Source organism: Petromyzon marinus, chromosome 19 (genome assembly GCF_048934315.1).
Source record: "Petromyzon marinus isolate PM22_M1 ecotype Great Lakes invasive population chromosome 19, UKy_Petmar_22M1.pri1.0, whole genome shotgun sequence".
NCBI lineage: Eukaryota > Metazoa > Chordata > Hyperoartia > Petromyzontiformes > Petromyzontidae > Petromyzon > Petromyzon marinus.
In genome coordinates, this window is record NC_133685.1 from 6,632,027 (window position 1) to 6,654,960 (window position 22,934).

A 22,934-nucleotide genomic window follows, 5' to 3' on the forward strand; every position below is an offset into this window, starting at 1 on the left:
CATTGCACACGCCGCCCTATGTATACTTAACTGTAGTTGCGGGCACAGGTCTGTAGGGGTACCACCATGAGATAGAGAGAGGGAGCCGGACCGTTGAGAGGCCGAGTTCCCCCTCCGACCCCAGGTGAGGGGTTGGGGGGTTATTCCAGAGCCCCCTGGAAGGTTCCAGAAAGGGGGCGGAGAGTCTCCGAGGTGGATATAAAAGACGGACCTCAGGACGGCTTGGGGACAGTGCTCTGAAGACGAAGACTGAAGACCAGCTAGGCTAGGACCCTGGGGACCCCCGGCACCCGACGTCCTTGTAAGGACCGGGGCCGAGCGCGGGCCAGTGGTCGAGACCCGCACCTTGGCTGGGTCGGGTCAGCGTAGCCTCCCCGAGGTCACCCTTAGCCGGAGGACTCAGAGCCCGTAGTCCCAGTGATAGGTCACGTCAGCCCGGAGGCCATACCTCCACAGGTAGCGGGGGTAAAGGACCTTGTGTTACGGTATTTGAATAAAACGTGTTGCCTCTAAGCTATGTCTCCGGTTTCCTTGGGGACCCGCTACACATGCACTGTTTCTGTAGCAACGTTACAGCATCCGAGAGGGCGACCGCCTTGAACCCGCCCACACTGCACTCCCCACATGTGATAAGGAGGAGACCTTTATACGTAGCATAAGAATAATTATTACGGCCTTTTGTTTCTGTACACGAAGCATAATTGCAAACGTTGGCACATTGAGCGTTGTAATTAGGTAACCATGATTTTAACTAAGGTCTGTACTGTGTAGTAACAGCTGTACCTTCGCATGACGCCCATGAATTATATCTTAACAATTTATTGAGCTCTTCCTGTTTAAATTATAAACTATGAATACATATAGTGCATCCATCTAATTATCGTGTTTTGTACTAAGCATTGAAATGTGTGTGGGAGTCTCAACAGATTCCAAGGTAATTTTCACGACCAATATCCATAATAGAGGTTGTTTTTTGGTTAGACTCTGGTTGTTGCCTGATTATGCTGGTTGTAATTACCGGCGAAATGTCCTACTCAAATTGTAAATGTTGTGGGTTTACTCTCCAAAACACCGGTGTGCTGAAGTAGTAACTAATTGGCACGTTTTGTTTACATGACAAATCTTACTAATTGGCCGTGTCGGGTGGTGGCGGGTTTAACGACACATTTATATTTATGGAGATTCCAAAGTAGTTAGATGTGTCAGTGTGTGTACCCATATAATCAAAGGAGCTCATGTCAGCAGGTAATCTTGGCCCAGTAATGGGAATTCCGCATTTCTATGGCGGAGGCCAATTTATGTATTAACACAACAAGTTTTAACTGTGTAAAAATGTCAGCAGTTTATATACGGCCAAAACTTTTGAACTTAAGAAACCGATGACGAGTGTGCTGCACGTGTCTAATTGGAATACATCAGCTTGCAGAGAATATTTTTGTACTCGGTAAGCATTACGGTAAACTGTGAAAACAAGGCTGTTTAGAACAAAGATTTGCACATTTTAAAATTCCACCATGTTTACCAGTGCATGGTAAGTATTGCATGAACTATGGACGTTTGTGTCGTGGTGCTTGTACAGTCCTGTGGGTAGCGGGGACACGATTTGGATTCCCGCTCACGATCAACACCAGTGATGATTTTCTAAACCGGTCCTGGACCTCCCCCAGGTCGACTCATCCCAAAATGAGTACTTGGTGCGGTTCGTAAACATCACCACTCGGGCATGGTGCTGGCCACCCACCCTTCTCATGTGCTACAGTGCCGGCCTTCATAGGTGCTACTCGCAAACAGCACTTGCCCCAACAGTCTGTTAAGGGTTATACGGCGAGGGGGGGGGGGGGTGGGTGGGGAATCTTTGTCTTTGCACAGTCCTGTACAGAAACTCACCCTGGACACCACTCATTGAACAAAATCACGGATACACGTGGCAAAGAACTGCGAAGAGTACCACCACAGCAAAGTTGGGATTTGCCAAGCACGAACCAATGAAAATCGCTACTCACGAGGTCCCCATATGTACTTGCAGTGTCCATCTCGTGACTTGCACTCTCCTTGAAAGCAGCGTCCCTGGAGTAGGCACAGCGAGAGTTGGGCTGCGGTCAGTCAAGGTGACGGCGGCGGCTCGGTAGCGCAGCAAGGTCACTCCATCGGAAGCACTCGTTGGCTCACAGCATGAAGTGCCTGGGTCACATTCCCGAACCGGGTGCCTTTCTTTGAGGGATTTGTTTGTTTCACCCCTGTTCTGCGTGGGTTTCCTCCGGGATCTCCAGTTTCCTCCCAAAGCCAACAAAAACCGCCACACAACTGTAACTGGCATTGGCCAAACATCCCAATGCTGGAAAGAAATACCTGCAAATGACTCACTTGATATATATTTAAAAAAAAAATCAGGCCTTCCTGAGAAAATAAGTGTAATACTGGAATAAAATAAGATGAAGCTTGCAGTACAATTATTTTAAAGATGATGGTAGCAAGCAAGGATCGTACCTGCTGGTCGTTGCACCAGTATCCATCTTGCTTGTGCACATTTTCTGGACACTAAAATGAGACGCAGTGAAACGACACGGACACAACCTCATCTACACAGAGGTCACGCGCAAAAAAAAATCCCCAAAGCCGCGACGAGCATTGTCACACTCGCACGATGAAATGCAAAGGGGATGGAGCATGCGCTGATATATTTATGAAGTTAATTTGTACATTCATGCACTGAGTCGGACTACTTTTGCAAATGAGACTATCCTTGCCTCTTGAGGTCCCACCTGGTTAAACAAAATAAACGTTCACCGTGAAAGAGGTTCATGCAGTCATTCAACAGAGACCAGTAAGGCGTTAGTTATCAATGTCCTGTATTTAAAAAAATCACAGCAGATAAATGTGTTCACTGCAGGTACATTAGCCGAGGCACTTGCCACAAGCAGTGTGGCAGACCCAGCCTACTGCATCCCAGCGCACTGCTGTGGAGTTTCCATCGCCAGCTTTATACCCCGTAAAGTAAACTGCACTTGGGTTAAACATTCTCCCGTTGAATTCCTGTTGGCAAAATATCCCCGGGTACAGGGCTTCAATTCGAAGGGAGGTAAAATCAGCAGAGCAGAGAGGATTACCGATACATTTGGCATCAACATTAGAGTCTGCAGCCACCAGGGGCATGGAAATAATGAACAACTTTTTGAAAAGAGACAAAAAATCTCAACAGATTTGTCAAGAACACCTCAAAGAATAAAAACGTTAACACTTTGGCCAAAAAGTGCTTCATGTATCAGCCTGAGCTGTTTGGTGATTGAAGGAGGTGGCTGAGGGGCTTGAGGAGTGAGGAGGAGGAGGTTCCATTGGGATCAGGCGTGGAGGTGGAGTTCGTGAGAGTCACTCTGCTTCTTTGGCCTGTCTCTGCGCCGTAAAGAAGGGCTATTGCCTGAAGCGTGGCTTATCATATACTTTTTTCTCTTTACAAGGCCCAAGTAGTAGTGTTTTTGTTGTTGTTATTGGTGAGTGTGTTGAGTGTTTCTGTTGTTGTTATTGGTGAGTGTGTTGAGTGTTTTTGTTATTATTGTTATTGGTGAGTGTGTTGAGTGTTTTTGTTGTTGTTATTGGTGAGTGTGTTGAGTGTTTTTGTTGTTGTCTGTGCTTGTGCACCACTGCCAACATCATCTTTTTTAAAAAGGTGGCTTGAAAATAGACACGGAGGAACACAGAAAATAGCGAAACTAGAAATGAAATGTCCTATATTGTTAAAGATAAACCCCAGAATTTCAAGATATATTGCTGTAATCGACTACCCTGGGTACACGTTCTGCTGCGTGTGTTTTTCCATTTGTGTCCCTCACGCAAGAATTTTCATTTTGACTTTAAATTTGTATGCCATGGTGGCTAGGAGATGTTTACTACCTCGCCTGGTATACAGGAGGTCATGGCTTCTATTCCGACCCCGACGCTTGCTGTATATTTGGAGTTTGCACCCCCTGGTCGCGTGGATTTTTCTCCGGGTCCTCCGGTTTTTCCCTCCACATTTAGAATCAACATCGCGCGTTTAGAGTATTTGGTTGCTATACATTTCATCATTTGTGATAGCCAAGTGGCTTCTGAAAAAAATGTATATAGTTCAGTGGGCGGGGCCTTACCTGGTAACAAGAAAACATAGTTTTAGTTTCGTTTGTAATTTGTAACCAGGGTGGAGGTGGCTCCCACCACTGGCACCACGCACGCACTCTGGCAAAGGAAGAGAGGAGGACACCGTCTGGGGCTCACCTGGCTGGAATCTCCCGTGCACGTTTCGTTGACGTCACAATCGTTCACCGCCTCCCGACACACTTCTCCCCGAGAAAGCAACTGCAGAAGAGGGATTTTTGGTTACCACCAATGCAGGTAAAGTACATTTTGGCCATTCTTGCGGAACGTGGGAATGCACTTTACGTTGAAGTGATAGAAGCCAGAGCTGTGGAAACAAAATTCATTTCCCACTAAAACACCAGGTTATGCGTACGGAACACAAACACGTCCAGCAGTTCGGATGAGAAAGGTTAGAGAGCTGCCACAGCGATGGAACTGCTAGCAACATGGGGAATTGCGATCCAGAGGTCGCCAGTTTGATTAAATCTCGCAGTGCAACAGTTGAAACAATGAGGCAACGTTACTTTCATTCACCATTAAAATCCCACGGAGATCGGTCACCGGTTTCTGACTTTTGAAACCGGTAACCAATTCTGAAAAGCGCTTACCCATTTACAGGTTGTTCGTTGAGCAACCCCAGTGTGAACTACATAGAACAACAACAACAACAAAAATCACACTTCGGTCCACAAAGCTCACAGTAAATATGTACAGCTTGGGCTTTGACGAGCGTGCAAGCAGTTGCACAATTTCTGGCACATGATGCGTGCACAGGTTTCACAAGATCCAGACCTCATCTGTCACGAGCGTGTGCTTGCACAAAACCACATCGACACATGCATTCGCAAATTGCTCATGCAGTTACACTCGTGCAACAAAGACAGAGATTCCCCCATGTAAGCGAGCACTTATGAAGGCCGGAACGCCACACAAAGGGGGTGGGTGGCCAGCACCAAGCCTAGCCGCCTTTGTCTCCCCGGTGGCGATGTTTACACATTGCACCAGGTACTCATTTGTGGCTGAGTCGATCTAAGGGAGGCCCAGGACCGGTTCAAATAATCGTAACTGGTGTTGGCCATGAGCGGGTTCACAGCGCAGCGCGCTAACCGTTGCACTACCGCTCTCCCGGACATACACACGCACACACACACGTGCAAACGCAAGTCAAATACAATTCACACCGAGACGATTGGATGGTGGAAGCAAATTGTACGCTGTCAGAAAAAAGTTGCTTTTCACTGTGCCGAAAACAAAGAAACCATCACAGGGCTCCCTACTCGCACCCGTGGACAATCTCTGGATGTCGTCTGCTCCACTGGCTTCCCATTGCCGATGCAGGACTATCTGATCACCCTGCACTAATCTTCGAGATGCCCTCACCTTGCTCACTCTCTTCCCGTCGACGCCATATTTCTTATCGCCTGCAAAAATCCATTACTTCCGTATCAATTACTGATGCCTTTGCCCTTTCCTTCCTCTCTGTGAGCCCAGCCTCCCCCTTTGTCGAGGAGATTGCTTTGTTAATTCCACTCTTTTGCACATTTTAGATCACCGAGCTCCTCTCAACTCATTTTCACCACGAAGCTCTCCCCATGGTATTCAGTCGAGCTACGGACGATGAAATAAATGGCTCATAAATCAGAGAGGGTCTGGAGGAAGTGAGGTCTTAACCATCCGTCAAATGCTCTTTAAAACATCACTCCGCAACTGCAAGGATCTCTCAAGGAAAATATGTCCGTCTTGCCGCCATGATTGCCACTGGAACTAATACTCCTAGAGTTATATTTGCCACTGTTAATCACCTTCTGAATCCAGGCCAGCAGGTTAATCTCAAACGATCATTGCAATTTGCTGCAACAGTTTGTTTTTTTCCTGACAAAATCACCACCATCGGCTCTTGATTACTGTCGACACCAATGGTCCTCTCTCCCTCCTAATTTCTACAAACCTCTTTTTACCTCGCCTGGTATACAGGAGGTCGTGGGTTCAATGCCAACCCTGACGCTTGCTCTAAAATTTGAAGTTTGCGTGTTCTCCCCATTGTCGAGTGAATTTTCCTCCGGGTCCTCCGGATTTTCCCTCCACATTAAGAATGAACGTGCATTTACAGTATTTGCCTGCCATACATTTCCACGCAACAAGCCCCTGCGTTGAGCTATCTTTTGCGATAGCCAGGTCACTTCTGAAAAAGAGCTATATTGTTCACTGGTAAAATAAAACTAGTTTATAGCTTTAAGGGCACGGTATTAGCCGCGTTCTCTAATTATCACTCTTTCTAAACTTACCACACTCATTGCCAGGTCTCGTGTCCTACTTGCCGCCCTTCTGGATCCTTTCCCCACCGGACAACATAGGCAGAATCTTTGCTTCTTTGGCCCCCTTTGTTTGAGATCTATCCAGCAGACCCCTCAACACTCGGTACGGTTCCCTCCATTTTCAAGACGGCAACAAGTTTCACCACTTTAGATCTATATTCTTGGTTCTTTCGGTAAAGTCACGTTGAAGGGAAACAATAAAATAATAAAATATAAAACAATAAAATTATCACGACGTTTCGACTGCAACACAAGCAGTCATCATCAGGTGTGAAAACCAACGGCAAGTACATTTGAAAGAAGTGGCGGTTTTTATTTATTTATTTTTAAATGTTAGCACCACGGATAGCGATTTGACAGTTTGTTTAGATGGACGAGTCCATCTATGTTCGGAAAGAGGAGAGGGGAGACGAAAAATTTATGTATGCTGTCTGAAAGCCACCGTAAGCGTGAACAATCAATTAAGACCCGAAATGGTTTATCAAATCCTTTCAATGATTGCGAAGCCAGAATCCATCTTCTCGATTGAAATTGTCTCTGTGTTTGTATGTGGATAGCCTCATGAACGAATCTCTCATGGTAGCCAGATGGCTTGCAAAGAACCTCTGTCTTGGAGAAGTCAATGTCATGTGAGCCTACTGAATTATAACAGTGATCTACCACTCGGTATGGTTCCCTCCATTTTCAAGACGGTAGCAAGTTTCACCACTTTGTGAAGAAAGCTGGCTGAGACCTGGAACTCCCCCAGCAATTTCCGTCCAAGTTAAAAATCTCCCACATTTGTCCAGAATACCTGAGCATGTCGTGGCCGCAGGATTTCATCAGAATGTATCCTTTGTATGGCACCACTGAAAACAGCTCTGGGGAGGGTCGCCAATGATTTTCTAACATGTGCAGACGAAGGTTTCCCTAGCAATTCTTGTTGATGTTATCACAACTTTTGATACAACTGTAAAGGAGTTCCAGCCCCGGTTAAGTCTTGAACCTCGTCTTTATTACGTCTTCCGCACAGCGCTTCACACTTCAGGGAACTACTCCGTTCAGGCTCCTCGAACCCCCTTCTATCCCTCCCTTTATTCTCTTCACTATCCTCTCCGGAACTTTCCATGATTCTCCACCAATCCCATTCATTTCTCCCAACGCTTCCCCGACCGACCCTTCATTTCCATTTAGTTTTCCCTGACGACCAATCGTTTTTTATTCCTGCCCGGTTTACAAACTGGGAAACTGAACTAGGCCCAAGATCCCATGGAAACGGTACCAGGCTGTACTCTTTGGTTCTATTCGGTAAAGTCACGTAGGTAAAAAATAAAACAACAAAAATCACGACGTTTCGGCCACAACACAAGTAGCCTTCTTCAGTAGAAGTAGAAGGCTACGTGACTTTACCGAATAGAACCAAAGAGTATGGATCCTTGCAGTCACGAAAGCTTCAAATCTGGTACCAGGCTGTGTCAGCACTGAGTTATGAGAGATGAAAGTAAGAACAAGTGATCTCTCCACGTCTGTCAACTCTCTCCTTCAAATCCTTTACCCATCTCCCTTAGGACTGCCTCCATTTTGTGTGTGTAGTTTCTGTTTTTATGGTATTCTCTGTTACTTTCCCATGCACGTTAATTTTCTACACAGACACACACAGCTATGTTTCATCCCTGTGTACCATACAATTCCCCCTGCCCCTCTCTCTCTCTATCTCTCTGTTTCCTATACCTCTCTATCCATCTCAATCATTGTATATTGCTAGCATATCTCCATCAATTCCATATCTTCCCAAATCTCTCTCTCTCGTTTCCCCCCCTCATTTATCTCTATTCTTCCCTTTGCATTCCTTGCATCTCTCCCCCTCGCCCAACTCGTCGTACGTTTGCCACATCTCTCTCCCTCCATCACGTGACTTTCCCAGCACCTCTTCTCCTTCCTTGTCCTATACATCTCTGGTCGAGGTCTGGGGGAGGAGTTGGTGACCCCTGGCTGCTTCAGGCTAGCCGGGTGCTGCTGTGCGTGCGAGGAAACGCGAGTGAACAACGCGCGTGAACGCGAGCTCCGCACATGATGCACGTGACTAGACGGCTCTCTGCCTTTCCAATTGCCCCAAAACATCACGCGCATCACCACCATCATCACCTCGTCTTATTCCAGCTGCACCCTGACTCCGAATCCACGTCGACGACACGTCTCATCTCCCCACAGCTCTCTCAATGTTTTCAGGATCTAATCGACCTTTCCTCCTTTAATTGAATCTCTCATCACTGACCAGCTCTCCCCCTCTCCCCCCATCTCTATCCCTCTCAAGTCATCTCCCTAATTGTCACGTCATTTTGTTGTTGTTGTTGTTGTTATAATTGAACTTATTTACGTAAACAACATCACGTGCCCACTGTACACATGTTTACCGTAACAAGTCCCTGGTTGTCAAATGTAGCCGGTCACCGTATGACCGCCACTCGCATCACATGAGAAAGTAACTTTTGGCATCACTGCCATTAACAGCTACTTCGTGGACAATTGCAATGCGGTTTACGAACCTGACATTCTGAGTCGCAGCAGAGACCATTTCCACAGAGGGCTTCGTGTGTCAGGGTGCATTTCTTGCAGCAGTTACCACCCATCTTCTCGCATTCCTGAAAAGAATACAAGGACAACGTGTTAGGTCAGAGGTGTCCAAACTGTGTCTGTGGACCACTCGTGATCTGCAAGGCCGTGGTAAGAAGAAATACTATAATTTTAGGCGTAGTTTTAATTATTTTATGTATTTATGTATAATTGAACTTCTTTCGTAACCGTACATAGCTAATCGGAGGTGCGATTTTAAGCGTGTTATTGGTGCATGGGGGTCCCCGACGAGACCCCTGGGTGAGAAATGTGACTCAGCGTGTTAACATTACGAACACGGCGTCGTTGCCAGGCTGAGAGTATCCCCCCTCTACTACCCTATCAGTGCAGCCAGGATGCTTGCAGGGAACCAATATTGTTTGTGGGCCGAATCTAAGCGTTAGGCCTCATGTAGTCAGTGGTCGTAAGAAATGAAGTCGTGGGCCGTTTCTGGCCTTTAGTTCTTAGATTCCACACCCCTGATCTATGGATGAGACATTGAAATGGACTCTCAATGGAACAATGTTTTTTCCTTACAGTGAGGGAAAAAAGTATTTGATCCCCTGCTGATTTTGTACGTTTGTCCACTGACAAAGAAATGATCAGTCTATAATTTTAATGGTAGGGTTATTTGAACAGTGAGAGACAGAATAACAACAAGAAAATCCAGAAAAACGCATGTCAAAAATGTTATAAATTGATTTGCATTTTAATGAGGGAAATAAGTATTTGACCCCCTCTCAATCAGAAAGATTTCTGGCTCCCAGGTGTCTTTTATACAGGTAACGAGCTGAGATTAGGAGCACACTCTTAAAGGGAGTGCTCCTAATCGCAGCTTGTTACCTGTATAAAAGACACCTGTCCACAGAAGCAATAAATCAATCAGATTCCAAACTCTCCACCATGGCCAAGACCAAAGAGCTCTCCAAGGATGTCAGGGACAAGATTGTAGACCTACACAAGGCTGGAATGGGCTACAAGACCATTGCCAAGCAGCTTGGTGAGAAGGTGACAACAGTTGGTGATTTAAATTCGCAAATGGAAGAAACACAAAAGAACTGTCAATCTCCCTCGGCCTGTGGCTCCATGCAAGATCTCACCTCGTGGAGTTGCAATGATCATGAGAACGGTGAAGAATCAGCCCAGAACTACACGGGAGGATCTTGTCAATGATCTCAAGGCAGCTGGGACCATAGTCACCAAGAAAACAATTAGTAACACACTACGCCGTGAAGGACTGAAATCCTGCAGCACCCGCAAGGTCCCCCTGCTCAAGAAAGCACATATACATGCCCGTCTGAAGTTTGCCAATGAACATCTGAATGATTCAGAGGACAACTGGGTGAAAGTGTTGTGGTCAGATGAGACCAAAATGGAGCTCTTTGGCATCAACTCAACTCTCCGTGTTTGGAGGAGGAGGAGGAATGCTGCCTATGACCCCAAGAACACCATCCCCACCGTCAAACATGGAGGTGGAAACATTATGCTTTGGGGGTGTTTTTCTGCTAAGGGGACGGGACAACTTCACTGCATCAAAGGGACGATGGACGGGGCCATGTACCGTCAAATCTTGGGTGAGAACCTCCTTCCCTCAGCCAGGGAATTGAAAATGGGTCGTGGATGGGTATTCCAGCATGACAATGACCCAAAACACACGGCCAAGGCAACAAATGAGTGGCTCAAGAAGAAGCACATTAAGGTCCTGGAGTGGCCTAGCCAGTCTTCAGACCTTAACCCCATAGAAAATCTGTAGAGGGAGCTGAAGGTTCGAGTTGCCAAACGTCAGCCTCGAAACCTTAATGACTTGGAGAAGATCTGCAAAGAGGAGTGGGACAAAATCCCTCCTGAGATGTGTGCAAACCTGGTGGCCAACTACAAGAAACGTCTGACCTCTGTGATTGCCAACAAGGGTTTTGCCACCAAGTATAAGTCATGTTTTGCAGAGGGGTCAAATACTTATTTCCCTCATTAAAATGCAAATCAATTTTTTACATTTTTGACATGCGCTTTTCTGGATTTTGTTGTTGTTATTCTGTCTCTCACTGTTCAAATAAACCTACCATTAAAATTATAGACTGGCCATTTCTTTGTCAGTGGGCAAACGTACAAAATCAGCGGGGGATGAAATATTTTTTTCCCTCACTGTATATAAACAGTAGATTAGCTTTCATTATCCCATTCTATTTTCCGTTCTGTCTTCACATACATTTGAAAATCTTCCCCATTGTGGAAATGTTTGTAATGGTAATGTGTCAGTAGCGTCAGTAGCAGATCCAAGTATGTATGTAGAACTTATTTCGCACCGTACATCTGCAACCATGCTAAGGGGCCATTCATTTAGTATGTATGCATGGAGGGGGGAGGGGGGGTTAACCCAAATGCGTACGCTTGCGTATGAAGGGTCTACTGACAATGTAAGAAAGCATAGGAAACGGGGGGGGGGGGGGTGAAGCCTCGATAATAATTTGTCTACATTGGCCTTCAAATGAGTTAGATAGTCCGGCGGTGGACTATCTGTTCGCTTAAACACGTTCATATTATTAATCCTTGATCGTTTCTGCGTAGATGAAATATCGGCCGTTCAATAAGATTCGGGGGGGGGGGGGTGCGTCAAGCGTGCGTACACAGGTGGGGGGGGGGGGGGGGTGTAAAAAGTACGCGTGCGTACAGGGAGCGGGGCAGGGGTCAAGTTTTGACAGATTTTTGCGTATGTACTAAATGTACAGCCTTGGGCTGTACATGGACTCCTCTACTCACGAACATTCGACACGAACTTTCAGAGATACGAACAAACCAGTCCGTATGTCCAGTTGCCTGTTCGGACCGAGAGCCGTAAGGTCAACCACCGCACAATAGATGGCGATGGTGGCATCTACATCTACAGAACGTGAAGAACCAGTGGCATCTACAGGAGATTGTACAACTTTGAAAGCCATTGTCCGTGTTTAGTGTACATGCGGTACAACGTGTTTGGAATCGACAGAAGTAAAGTTGGACTTACGAAAAAAATCGACTTAGGAACAGACCTCTGGAACCTATGTCGTTCGCAAGTAGAGGAGTCCCTCTAACAGGGAATCAACACACAGAGCCGTCTTCTGAAAAGCGTGAAACACTCACAGCGGAGGAGCCACAGTCGCATTCTTCTCCATGCTCCACAAATCCGTTCCCACATTCTGGAGGCTGCAAGAGCTACAAAACGGCATTAGAACACTCTTAAGACACATTTATACTTACGCAATCTAACACCTTTATATGGAATATTGGTCGCGAAAGCCTACGTTTAAACTTAGAATATTCACGTTGCCACCATTCCCATGAAAATCACTCAGATTCCTCCACGAGCCATCAACCAGACGACCTACCACCACTGTTTCAAATTATTTACATCGTGTTCATCCATCACAGCGCAGGCCACAACAACTCACTCACCCTCTCGTGCACTCGCCCACCCGCTAACCAACTCACTCACCAACTCATGCACTCACACACCCACACACTCCACTCCTTAACTCAACAACCACTGCCATTCGCCACTAAGTGGCGGTGACGTCACCACGACACTTGTGCCAGGCTATGTGCCCCTTGAGGCCACGAGAAGTGTCGAACGCCCGCTGGCAGGAGGTCACGGGGCAGACCCAGATGCCACGGGTCGACTGACTGAGACGACTGGCTGATGCACCACCTGTGCCCCCTACTGGGCCAACCTGCTGTGCTTTAGCCACCCGGCGCTCCGCTCGTTGTTGTAAGCGTTGCTCCTCCGCCCTCCGTTATTGTTGGAGGATCACTGCCTCCAACTGCCCAGTAGCGTCCTTCACGAGCCTCCTCCACAGAGGACGCTCTTGACACCGCTGGTACCAGTCATCGGAAAGTCCACTCAGCTCCACGTCCTCCTATACCACATCATTCCATCTCTTCTCTAGCCCGTGCCGCGCCCGTTTTCCCTCCTCGATCCGGCCAAACAAAAGCTTTTTAGGCATGCGGTGGCTGGGCATGCGGGCTACATGACCCAGCCAACGCAGCCTTGCCTGCCGGAGGAGCTCACCAATTGGACTTTGTCCAGATCTTTCAAGGATCTGTGAGCTCGTCACACAATCCAGCCTGATTAAACCCAGGATGGATCGTAGGCAGGCCAGCCTAAATATTTGTAAATGGCGAAAATGTTCCATTTTGGGGGTCCACGTTTTGCAAGCCAAGAGAAGGGAGGGAATGACTGTGGCCGAGAAAACCTGAAGCTTCGTGTGGAGCTTCCACACCGCGTTACGCAACCGATGAAAAGATAATGCTGCTCAACTGATTCGGAGTGAGATCTCTGCTGTTAAACTGGAGCCGGTCATAAGCACACTGCCAAGGTATGTGAAACTCTCCACTCTCTCCACAACTGCCCTATCACCAATTGGGAGTTGTGGAGGTGGAGTGTCCGATGGTACAAAATATCCAGACAGGTGCTTAGTTTTGGTGGGGCTGATTGTAAGGCCCCGCCTCTTGGTGGCAAGCTCCAGGTTCAGCAGCAGCACCTCCAACTGCTCCTCTGAGTGAGCAGCAAACACCAGATCATCGGCATACATAACGTGGTTGAGCAATAGGGAGCCATCCCTTGACCGCACCCGGGCATCGATCAGCCTCCTATTGTATCTGTACCAGATGGAAAGTCCTCCGGTACAGCTATTGAAGGCTTCACAAACTACATGGTTAAAATATATGTTAAATAATGTGGGAGCCAGAGGACATCCCTATCGCACCCCAAGGTGTACAGGGAATGGCTCTGACTCCCGGCCACGTAGTTTTACCCTGGCCCGCTCACCATCATGAAGGTCCTTAATGATCGTGAGCAGAGGATCAGGGACTCAGAAAACACGAAGAACAACCCAGAGCCCAGGCCTACTGATGGTTGCATAGGCCTTGACCAGGTCAACAAAGCAGAGATGTAGGTCTTGTTGGAATTCCCTACATCTCTGCTGTAGCAGACGGAGAGAAAATATGGTATCTGTGCAGGACCACCCTTTTCTGAAACCGCATTGGGGTTCCGCAAGCCTCTCCCAGGCGTGCCTAGCAAGGCGATGTTGAATAATCCTTGCCAGGACCTTTCCCGGCACACTGAGGAGTGAGATGCCCCTATAGTTGTTACAGTCTGTGTGGTCCCCCTTCTTAAAGAGGGGGACCACCAGGGCATCCTTCTAATCCTGCAGAACCCGTCCAGTGGTCCAGACTGTTGTTATGATGTCATGTACGGCAGTCTGTGCACAAACGCCACCTTCCCTCAGCATTTCGCTTGGGAGATCATCTCTGCCCGGTGCCTTTCCTGGTCTCAGACTCTGGATTGCCCTCAGTACTCCCTCCACAGATGGCACCTCAACCAGCCACCCACAGGCGGTGACTTCTTCAAATATTTGAGGCACCGCAGCCTCAGGAGGGTCATCCTCACTTTGTTCCACGTTGTTTCCTGGGTGAGGGATTTCCCCTCCCCCAGGACCTCACAGAAATTCTCAGCAAATCTGCCAACCTGTTCCTGAGGGTCGGAGATTGGATCACCATTCTTTTCCCTAATGATGGTAATAGGTGTGGCGCTGCAGGTTACTTTTTAGAAGGAGTTAAGAAGTGATTTGTGATCGCGGGCCACTGAGGGAGACTCCATCTCCTCAGCAACCCGCGACCACCACCCATCCTTGCAGCGCCTCATGACTCTCCGAACCTCCAAGGCGAAGGCTGCGGTAAGCCTCCTCATTCTCCGACATGGGATGCTGTAGCCAATGAGAGTGGGCCTGTCGCTTTTTTTCAGCCAGCTTAAACACCTCCTCTGTCAGCCAGGTTCTCTGGGGAGGTCTGGACCGTGTACCCAAAGCAGCCATAGCAGCTGCATGAGCCACAGTCCTAAACCTCGCCCATTTCCCCTCGACATCAGGAGGAGTGGGGGACGATGCCAACCCCAGCCGCAAGCGATGATTAAATTCTTGCTTGCAACTTTCATCAGCTAGCTGAGACCATGCCACTAAGGGTTTTAATGGGATCCTGGGTGTACACCCACCATCGGAGTGGAAGAGTGGCAGGCGCATGTTACAGATGACAAGTCGATGGTCAGTGGGTATATCAGCTCCACGGTAGGGCCTGGTGTCAAGGAAATGGGCCCGTATCCGCTGTTCCATCACTACGTAGTCCAGCAGATATTCTTGCTTGGACCCGGCATGCATCCATGATGTGGTGTGGATGCACCGATGCCGAAACAGCGTGTTGGTAATTACAAGCCCATGGGCTGCACAAAAATCTAGCAGCCTCCTACCGTTGTTATTGAGCTGATCTGGCCCATGCCTTCCAATCACTCCAGACCAGGTGCCAGCATCATGACCAACTCGGGCATTGAAGTCACCCAACAAGTTGACTCGATCCCGAGGGGCTACTTTAGCTAGCACCTGTGACAGGTGGTCATAGAAGGAATCTGATTCATCGGCCTTGCCTGCATCCCTCCACGGATGTTCGTCTTCAGTGGGGGCATAAGTAACCACGACCGCCACTCCTCGCCTCTAGTTGATGGGAAGGCGAGCCCAAAGTAGCCTGGGGCTTACAGCTTCCCACACCTCACCGCCACGTTCTCACGCCCCCTTCATTCTTTTGTTCATAAGAGCCACACCCTGTTGTTTGGCAGTCTCCTGCCCCGAGTAGAGGAATGTCCACCCCTCATGGTGGCAGGAGCCAGAGCCGGTCCACCGGACCTCCTGAACACCACAGAGATCCAGGCGGTACCGGTCCAGCTTCTGATAGAGGGGTGGCAGCCTCTCCTCCGCAGTGAGTGTTCGAACATTCCACGTGCCCATACGCAGTGATTTTTTGTTGTTTCTGGAGGAGCCCCGAGGGTAAGGATTTAGTCTCCTGGCTCCACCAAATGGGGTTTGGCCAGGAGACGTCATAGACGCCTGACTCCTGGGGCCTCCGGCACAAGCTTAATAAGTTTTTTGCATCGTAGTTTAGTGGCAGTTAATTTAAGGTGGAGGGGTTACCAGCCCCTTGCACCCGTCCAGAGCCCCCATTTGGCCGCTGTGGTGGCTACAAATGCCATGAGGGGAAAGGCCAATCTGAATTGGCCCTCCCCCCATGGCACTGCCCACGACAGCATTGCACATCCGGCACCACGAGGAGGTAGGGGGTTGTTAACTCACCCACTTAGCCACCCACTCACCACACTGTAGACCACACCACTCCTCTACTCTTCTTCCTGCTTCTTCCCTAGCACTGCTCAACTTTGGAACTTCCTCCCATCGTCTCTTTCCCCCATCATCTCTTCCCCCCCCCTTCCCCCAAGCTCTTAATAATAATCCTGCTCAATTCAAGACACATACTACAACACCCTTATCTTTTACAACTTTGACACGTGCCGTTTGTCGCTGACCCATTTGACGTTGTTGGAACTTTGGACCTCTGCTCAGCAACTGAGTAACAAAAATAATAAGAATATGATGCTCAATTATGTATTGCTTTACAAACACGATTAACTGTTTGGATGTTGCACCATTTCTAACATAACGTGTCATTGTTTTGCCAATTCATCGTCACCATAATCACCACCATCAGCTATTGCCTCTCCACTGCTGGATGAAGGCCTGAACCACATCATCGCCATCACTCACAAGCCTGCAATGCCACGATCTATCTCCGGATCCAGATTTGCTTGGGACTGTGGCCCGTGGATTTAGGCTGTAGTAAAAGGGGAACAGTTTGTCCATACTTAACCGATGCGTTCACATTAAATGGGTAAGATAGCGGCAAGCCGTGGCCTTACAGAATTTAACACTAAACAAAGCACACGATACAGTGTGTGTGGGCAATCGGACTGTGTCGTGGTTTAACGTTGAGAGCCTTACAAGGAAAAACAATATAACAGGTGACATCTTGAGCAATGGGCCATTCTTCAAAGCACGTAAAATGGAATGTAGCTTTAAGACGGATGACGGCTGACAAACTTAGCTGTTGTGTGTCAATCAGCTCTTCTTTTGTCGCTTGCTACTGCTGTGTCGTACGTAGGATAGACACCGACTCTTGAGAATATTCGTGGCTTTCTTGAGAGAGGTAATGTTCTCGTCCCGATGCCTCTATACAAATACTTTCACTGTGACAGCAACGCTGCAGGCAGTAAACCGACGTTGTCATGGGATGCCGTTTAACGAGTTACTCTCTTTAATCTACATATTACCAACACCGCCCTGTGTAATAATATCCATAATAGAGGTTTTTGAAAAATATTTGTCGCGAAAGCCTACGTGTTAAACTGTGTAATAGTAATCAAGATGAATATTACTTAAAGGTTTGCATTCTTCTTTACTGACAACTTTGAAGACGAATGCTGTCTTCTGTTTCCCTGGTACCTGTCAGTGCATCGTTGGTGTCGTATTTTCTTGTATAAGCTGCTCAGTGTGCACGTGCAGGTTGTTACGATCGAGCGTTCACACTGACACATCATTACTCGCTTTTACATACATTTTACGTCTTGTGTATTTACGTTTCTGACGGTGTTTCGATGCTTTCCGGTTGTAATTATTGCTGTTGATGCAATAATTGACAATCTTTTCTATTATTACATTTTTACGTAAAGCGCTCTAAGAGACGATCTTTTCGCAGAAGGCGCCGTACAAAATAAAGATTGATCGATTGATTTGATGCGGTTTATTTACTGGTAAACTATATGGACACAACTCGAACCAGCACACTGACGCTCTCGCATCAAAGCCAAGGAGAACGTCTCAATCCTCAGATGGGTGTTGGGGATCCGCAACACGTAAGAATATTGTGAGGACACGCACCTACGGTTGCCAATTCACTTTTGGTATACCGACTGAAAACTCAGCTTTTGCTTTGTCCATTCGTTTGTAATTCGTCCAAGTATTGTCGAGCGTTGTATTGGGAAGCCAACGAGAGAGTAGACGATGTTCTGTCAATATAAGTAGAAATGTTGAACTTCATTCGCACCGTACGTAGCCAACATGCTCACCAGGCCCTCGCTTGCTTCATGAGCTCACAAGAGGATTCTCAATCTCTCTCTTCTTCTTCGTTGTCATACGGCTGACGTCGATGTAGAGCAGGGGTCACCAAACTACGGCCCGCGGGCCGGATGCGGCCCGCGACGTCAGTCCATCAGGCCCGCCGACGGTACTTGAATTTGGTTGATAAAACGTATGGAACACGAGACGTGATAAAATTTAAATTTAAATATTATGTTTAGAATACCAGGAGATCTTCACGCGTGCGGAGACCTCCTTACTGCTATGTGCCTTAAATTTACTATTTTAAATGTTAAATTACTGTATCTAGATGTTCTTGTTTATTGCAATGTTTGCTTATTTCGCGCCATCCCAAGTCCTTCCCCGGCTCGTGGTAGCTCCGCCTACGCTCTGACGTCACCATGGTTTCAATGGCAACGTCATGGCAACACGTTACCATGGTTTCCATGGTAACACACACAAATACGCATCTTTCCCACCCCCCCAAGTATTGAACAAAATGATTATGTGGCCCGCGCTCGTCATTCTATCAGTTATCTGGCCCGCTGTGAAAAAAAGTTTGGTGACCCCTGATGTAGAGCAATAGAGAAATGGCTGCAATTTTACATTGAGGTGGTTGATGAGCCAGATTATTGCGTCAAGGAGTAGCGGAGTGGTGCATCACTGCGAGTCGCTTTACATTCCGTGGTGCTGTTCTGGGTGACCATAGCCTCCGCACACCGGAGAGGTTTGTGTGCATGCGGATTAGAGTTGTGGCCATCAGCTTGGCGGAAGATCGAAGCCAGGAACGGGTCTTTCACACGAGGTGTTTTATAATGGGCACAGAGTTACGAGCTCCTTCGGAGCAGAAATCGACATCTCAACATTCTACGGATTCACGCTGTAAATACTACGTACAGTGATTTACACGCGAAGCAATGCTTTTGTAAATAGCCTTGAAAAGTCTTGATGTTGCTTTTTATTCTTATCTTTGTTTTCTCTCAGACGCCAGGTACCTCACTCCATGAAGCACCTGATTGAGCTCTTTCAATTAAATCTCCTTAGCACACCAGATAGATGACGCTCAAGCGCTCCATTTAAATTGCAATCATTTTCCTCTGGGAGATCCATTGGTTCGAAAAGTTGTTTTAAATAGCTCGGTTGGATACTGGAACAGTGCCCCAGACAACGTGTGAATCATTGACAAGATTTTAAGTAAAAAAAAATAATACTAATTATTCTTCATTGCATAATTGTTTTGACTTGTACACCCTTAAATCCATGTAACTGCTTGTCGTTTATCGTGATACGTGTAAGAAACACCGAAGTCCGTGCCCTGTGGTCGCCTGGGTGAAGAAAAGAGTCGGCGACGTCTCTGCCCCAATACTGGCCCAGCCGCGCTCGACGCAGCGAAGGGAACGCGGCGCGCGCCCGAAGGGGGACGAGCGCTGGCACGGCGAGCACGTGGGCGCGTGGGCGCGTGGGTGCGTGGGTGCGTCCTTCACATCGACAACCCCCCACCCCCTCATTAATTATAATGGGTAGGTGACGTCACTCCACATGGAGCACCCTCGCCCTCATTAATAATCATGAGTAGGTGACGTCACTCCACATCGAACAGCACCCCCCCCCCCTCATTAATCATCATGAACAGGTGACGTCCTCCAAATGGACACCCCCCCCCCTCCACATTCGTCATAATTAGCGGCTGACGTCACTCCACATGGTGGGGGGGGGGCGAGGCGCCTCCTCCCCCCTCCTCGGCGTCAACTGACAACCCTCACGTCATCACGTGATCTCCGTCACGCTGTTGTTGAGACATCAAAGTAAAAAGGACGTCGTGATGAACAAGGGATTATAACCTTAAAATGAAATAGGTCTGTGTCACCGCGCCCTTACAAAGTGCACACGAATGGATGCAATGAATATATCACGTCGCGGTCTGCTGTTCGCTTGCAAGGTTCAGATTTACTGCAATACACCCGTCCTTGGATGGGCAAAAAGGCTAGTAGTACTATAGCAAGAGAGCAAGTGCAGAATCACTGAACCGGAATTGATAGCTTGAAAGCATTTCGCGCGGGGCCCTTGAAAGTGCGGGGCCCGCAGCTACTACATTTGTAGCCACTTTTGCTCCGAGGATAATCCGGCACTGGTGGCACCTGTGTGGGCTTGTTGAAGAGGCAGGCGCCACCACCCTGCTGTAGCAGCTCCTGGTATTCCACGAGGCTGCACTGGGAAAACGTCCGTGGGAGGTGGAACCTGGGGAGACACAAACCGAGGCGTTCGTTTACACCTCGCATCAGTTTCAATGCTCTTCTAGATTTGAAGCTTTCGTGACTGCAAGTATCCATACTCTTTGGTTCTATTCAATGCTCTTGTTATTTGATTTGGTTTTGGTATTCGATGCCTTGTTGATTTGTGCATCACTGTAACCGTTCATTTGCAGCGCTTCTTGAATTTCACTTCTCAGACTGTCACCATCTGACACTTTCTTAGCTCGATGAATGAGCGTCTTGGTAAGAGCAGATTTCTGTGCGGGGTGATGGTGTGACTCTGCATTCAGATAGGCGTCAGTATGCGTTTTCTTTCAGAAAAACATTGTGTGTTATTTTACCATTTCTACCCCGTCCGAGCAGAATACCCAGAAAAAGTAGAGTTCTGTCAGCTTCCACTTCCATGGTGAACTGGATGGATGGGTTTTGTTGTTAATGTTGTTATGGCAAATAACAAGAGCATTGAAACTGCCCAAGTAATTAAAACGATCAAAATACCGTACATTGCGGGAGTAACTGATAAACTAGCCAGATGTTTGGAAAAAGAAAACATCCGAGTCAGATTTGGCACGGTACATAAAATACAGAATTTAATATCTGGTACAAAAGATGTATTACCGAAGCTATCAACAGAAGGTGTGTACAGGATTAACTGCACGTGTGGTAAATGTTACTGTATGTTGGGCAAACAGGACGAATGATCAGCACGAGACTAAAAGAAGATCAGAGAAATATTAAATCCTCCCAAATGCAACTGTTAGCAGTAGCAGAACACGCGTGCCAACAAGGACACTCCTCTCTCTCTATTTAAGGCCTCGACACAGAGGCGTTGTGTCTGTGTGTGTCTCTCTCTCTCTCTGTGTCTGTGTTGTCTCTCTCTGCTTGTGTGTCTGTCTGTGTGTCTCCGTGTCTGTGTTTTGTCTCTCTCTCAAATTTAGCAATCTTTGGAAGAACGTAATAAACCATGTAGGGTGTTGACTGTTGTGTTAGCCGACTCTCTGTGTTGTATTGCATTGTATTTCTAAGTTCGCTTGGTTTGTTTTCTTCCTAATGACGATTGCTTGTGTTGCAATCGAAACGTCGTATTCTAAAATTTAAATTATTTTCTTTCTACGTGACTTTATCGCAAGAACCAAAGAGTAATTCCTGCAGTCACGGAAGCTTCAAATCAAGTTTGATTTTTAGAATGTTGAAGTTTTGTGACAAAACTAGCAACTACTGGCCAAAACTAATTAGAGAATCTATCGAAATTGAAAGAAATCAAAATAACTTTAACCGTTTGGATAGCTACCGTCTTAGTGCTGCGTGGAAGCGAATCATCAAATAATACATTATTTAAATGCATGCCTACAAAGGGCAGCGTACTTCAATAAGGATTGCCGTTGGTAGGGCTATTTTAATAAACACAATAGACAGGAAGGACAAGTTCAGAGGGCTCGCATAATGCACATGCATAATGTACGTAGCCTCAGTAATCCCCCCCCCTCACCCCACATTGTGCAAGAGCGCAGAAGGGTGGTCACCACATCTACGCCTCTATATATAGAACGAAACAGACTTCTCCCCAAATCTGTCTGTCGCCTGATGAAGCTAGTTGTAATTACTGGCGAAACGTCGTAATCAGATTGTAAATGTTGTGGCTTGGCTCTCGAACACACCGGTGTGCTGTACTAGTGACGAATTGGTATGCTCTGTTTACGTGACAACCCTTACTAGTTGGCTGTGTCGGGTGGTGGCGGGTTTTAACGACACATTTATATATTTACGCGATCTAACCCAAAAACCACTATTACGGGTGATATTGGTCATGAAAGCCTCCCACATGTTAAACTCGCTACTAAACTGTTCAGGCAATGGCCCTTCTTCAGAGCAATAAAAAAAAATCTAGTAGACTATTGGTACCAAAACGTCACCTGTTATATTTGTAATATTTTAAGGCCACAATGTTATTTATGAGCGTGTTGAGTTTTTAAGTCTAAATCTCGGCTATGGAACCACCGGACAGATTTCTCCACGGGAAACCTAAGTGCTCTCGTTCGTCTTATTATGTAATCATTTCGATCCCGATCCGCCTCCAATAATCGCCCTGGGAACACATTATGCGTTTCACTGTGCCCATCCAATTTTTTGGGGGAATTTAATTTTTCTCATATTTATCTTGAGCCCAATTAGTTTTTTCTCCTATCAATGTTTGCTTGAAATCTTTCATTTTCTTACCCAGAATCCTCCATCATGATGCATCCGTTCCATTTGTCCGGACACTTGCAGCTCGCTGCGAAACAACCAAACGCCGCGTTTAAGCACAAGAGGAGCTGCCGGGCACCGCTTGGGCGCACGCTCAGTTCACCTGGCGGCCGCCGCCACAGGGTGTGGTGGTAAACTGGAGTTCAATTTAAAATTTCGATGTAAAGCTTTCGTGACTGCAGGGATTCATATTCTTGGTTCGTTCGGTAAAGTCACGTAGAAGGGAAATAATAAAATAATACAACATGTACCCTCCTCAAGTCACGTAGAAGGGAAATAATACAATAATACGATATTTTTTATTTACCGAAAGAACCAAGAATATAGAGTTCGATTGTCGTTGAAAAATAAAGCCACCGGGAATCTGCCCGAATGAGCCATTGTGATCGCAACAATGACGTTTTTTTATGACAGATTCCGGTAGCCGCTGTTACATG

The 22,934-nt window shown here is 47.1% G+C and overlaps 1 protein-coding gene across 4 annotated transcripts in view; it reads right to left on the minus strand.

Moving 5' to 3' along the window:
• LOC116943739 (disintegrin and metalloproteinase domain-containing protein 11-like) overlaps window positions 1–22,934 on the minus strand; it is a 79,312-nt gene that overhangs the window by 13,011 nt on the left and 43,367 nt on the right. For all 4 annotated transcript variants that reach the window (XM_032956860.2, XM_032956861.2, XM_032956863.2 and 1 more), the window contains 7 exons: window positions 22,471–22,525; window positions 20,140–20,239; window positions 12,135–12,206; window positions 8,951–9,046; window positions 4,249–4,329; window positions 2,488–2,538; window positions 2,004–2,067 (listed from right to left, as the gene is read on the minus strand). In XM_032956860.2, the coding sequence (XP_032812751.1) occupies window positions 2,004–2,067; window positions 2,488–2,538; window positions 4,249–4,329; window positions 8,951–9,046; window positions 12,135–12,206; window positions 20,140–20,239; window positions 22,471–22,525 (519 nt within the window). The remainder of the gene's footprint in view (window positions 1–2,003; window positions 2,068–2,487; window positions 2,539–4,248; window positions 4,330–8,950; window positions 9,047–12,134; window positions 12,207–20,139; window positions 20,240–22,470; window positions 22,526–22,934) is intronic.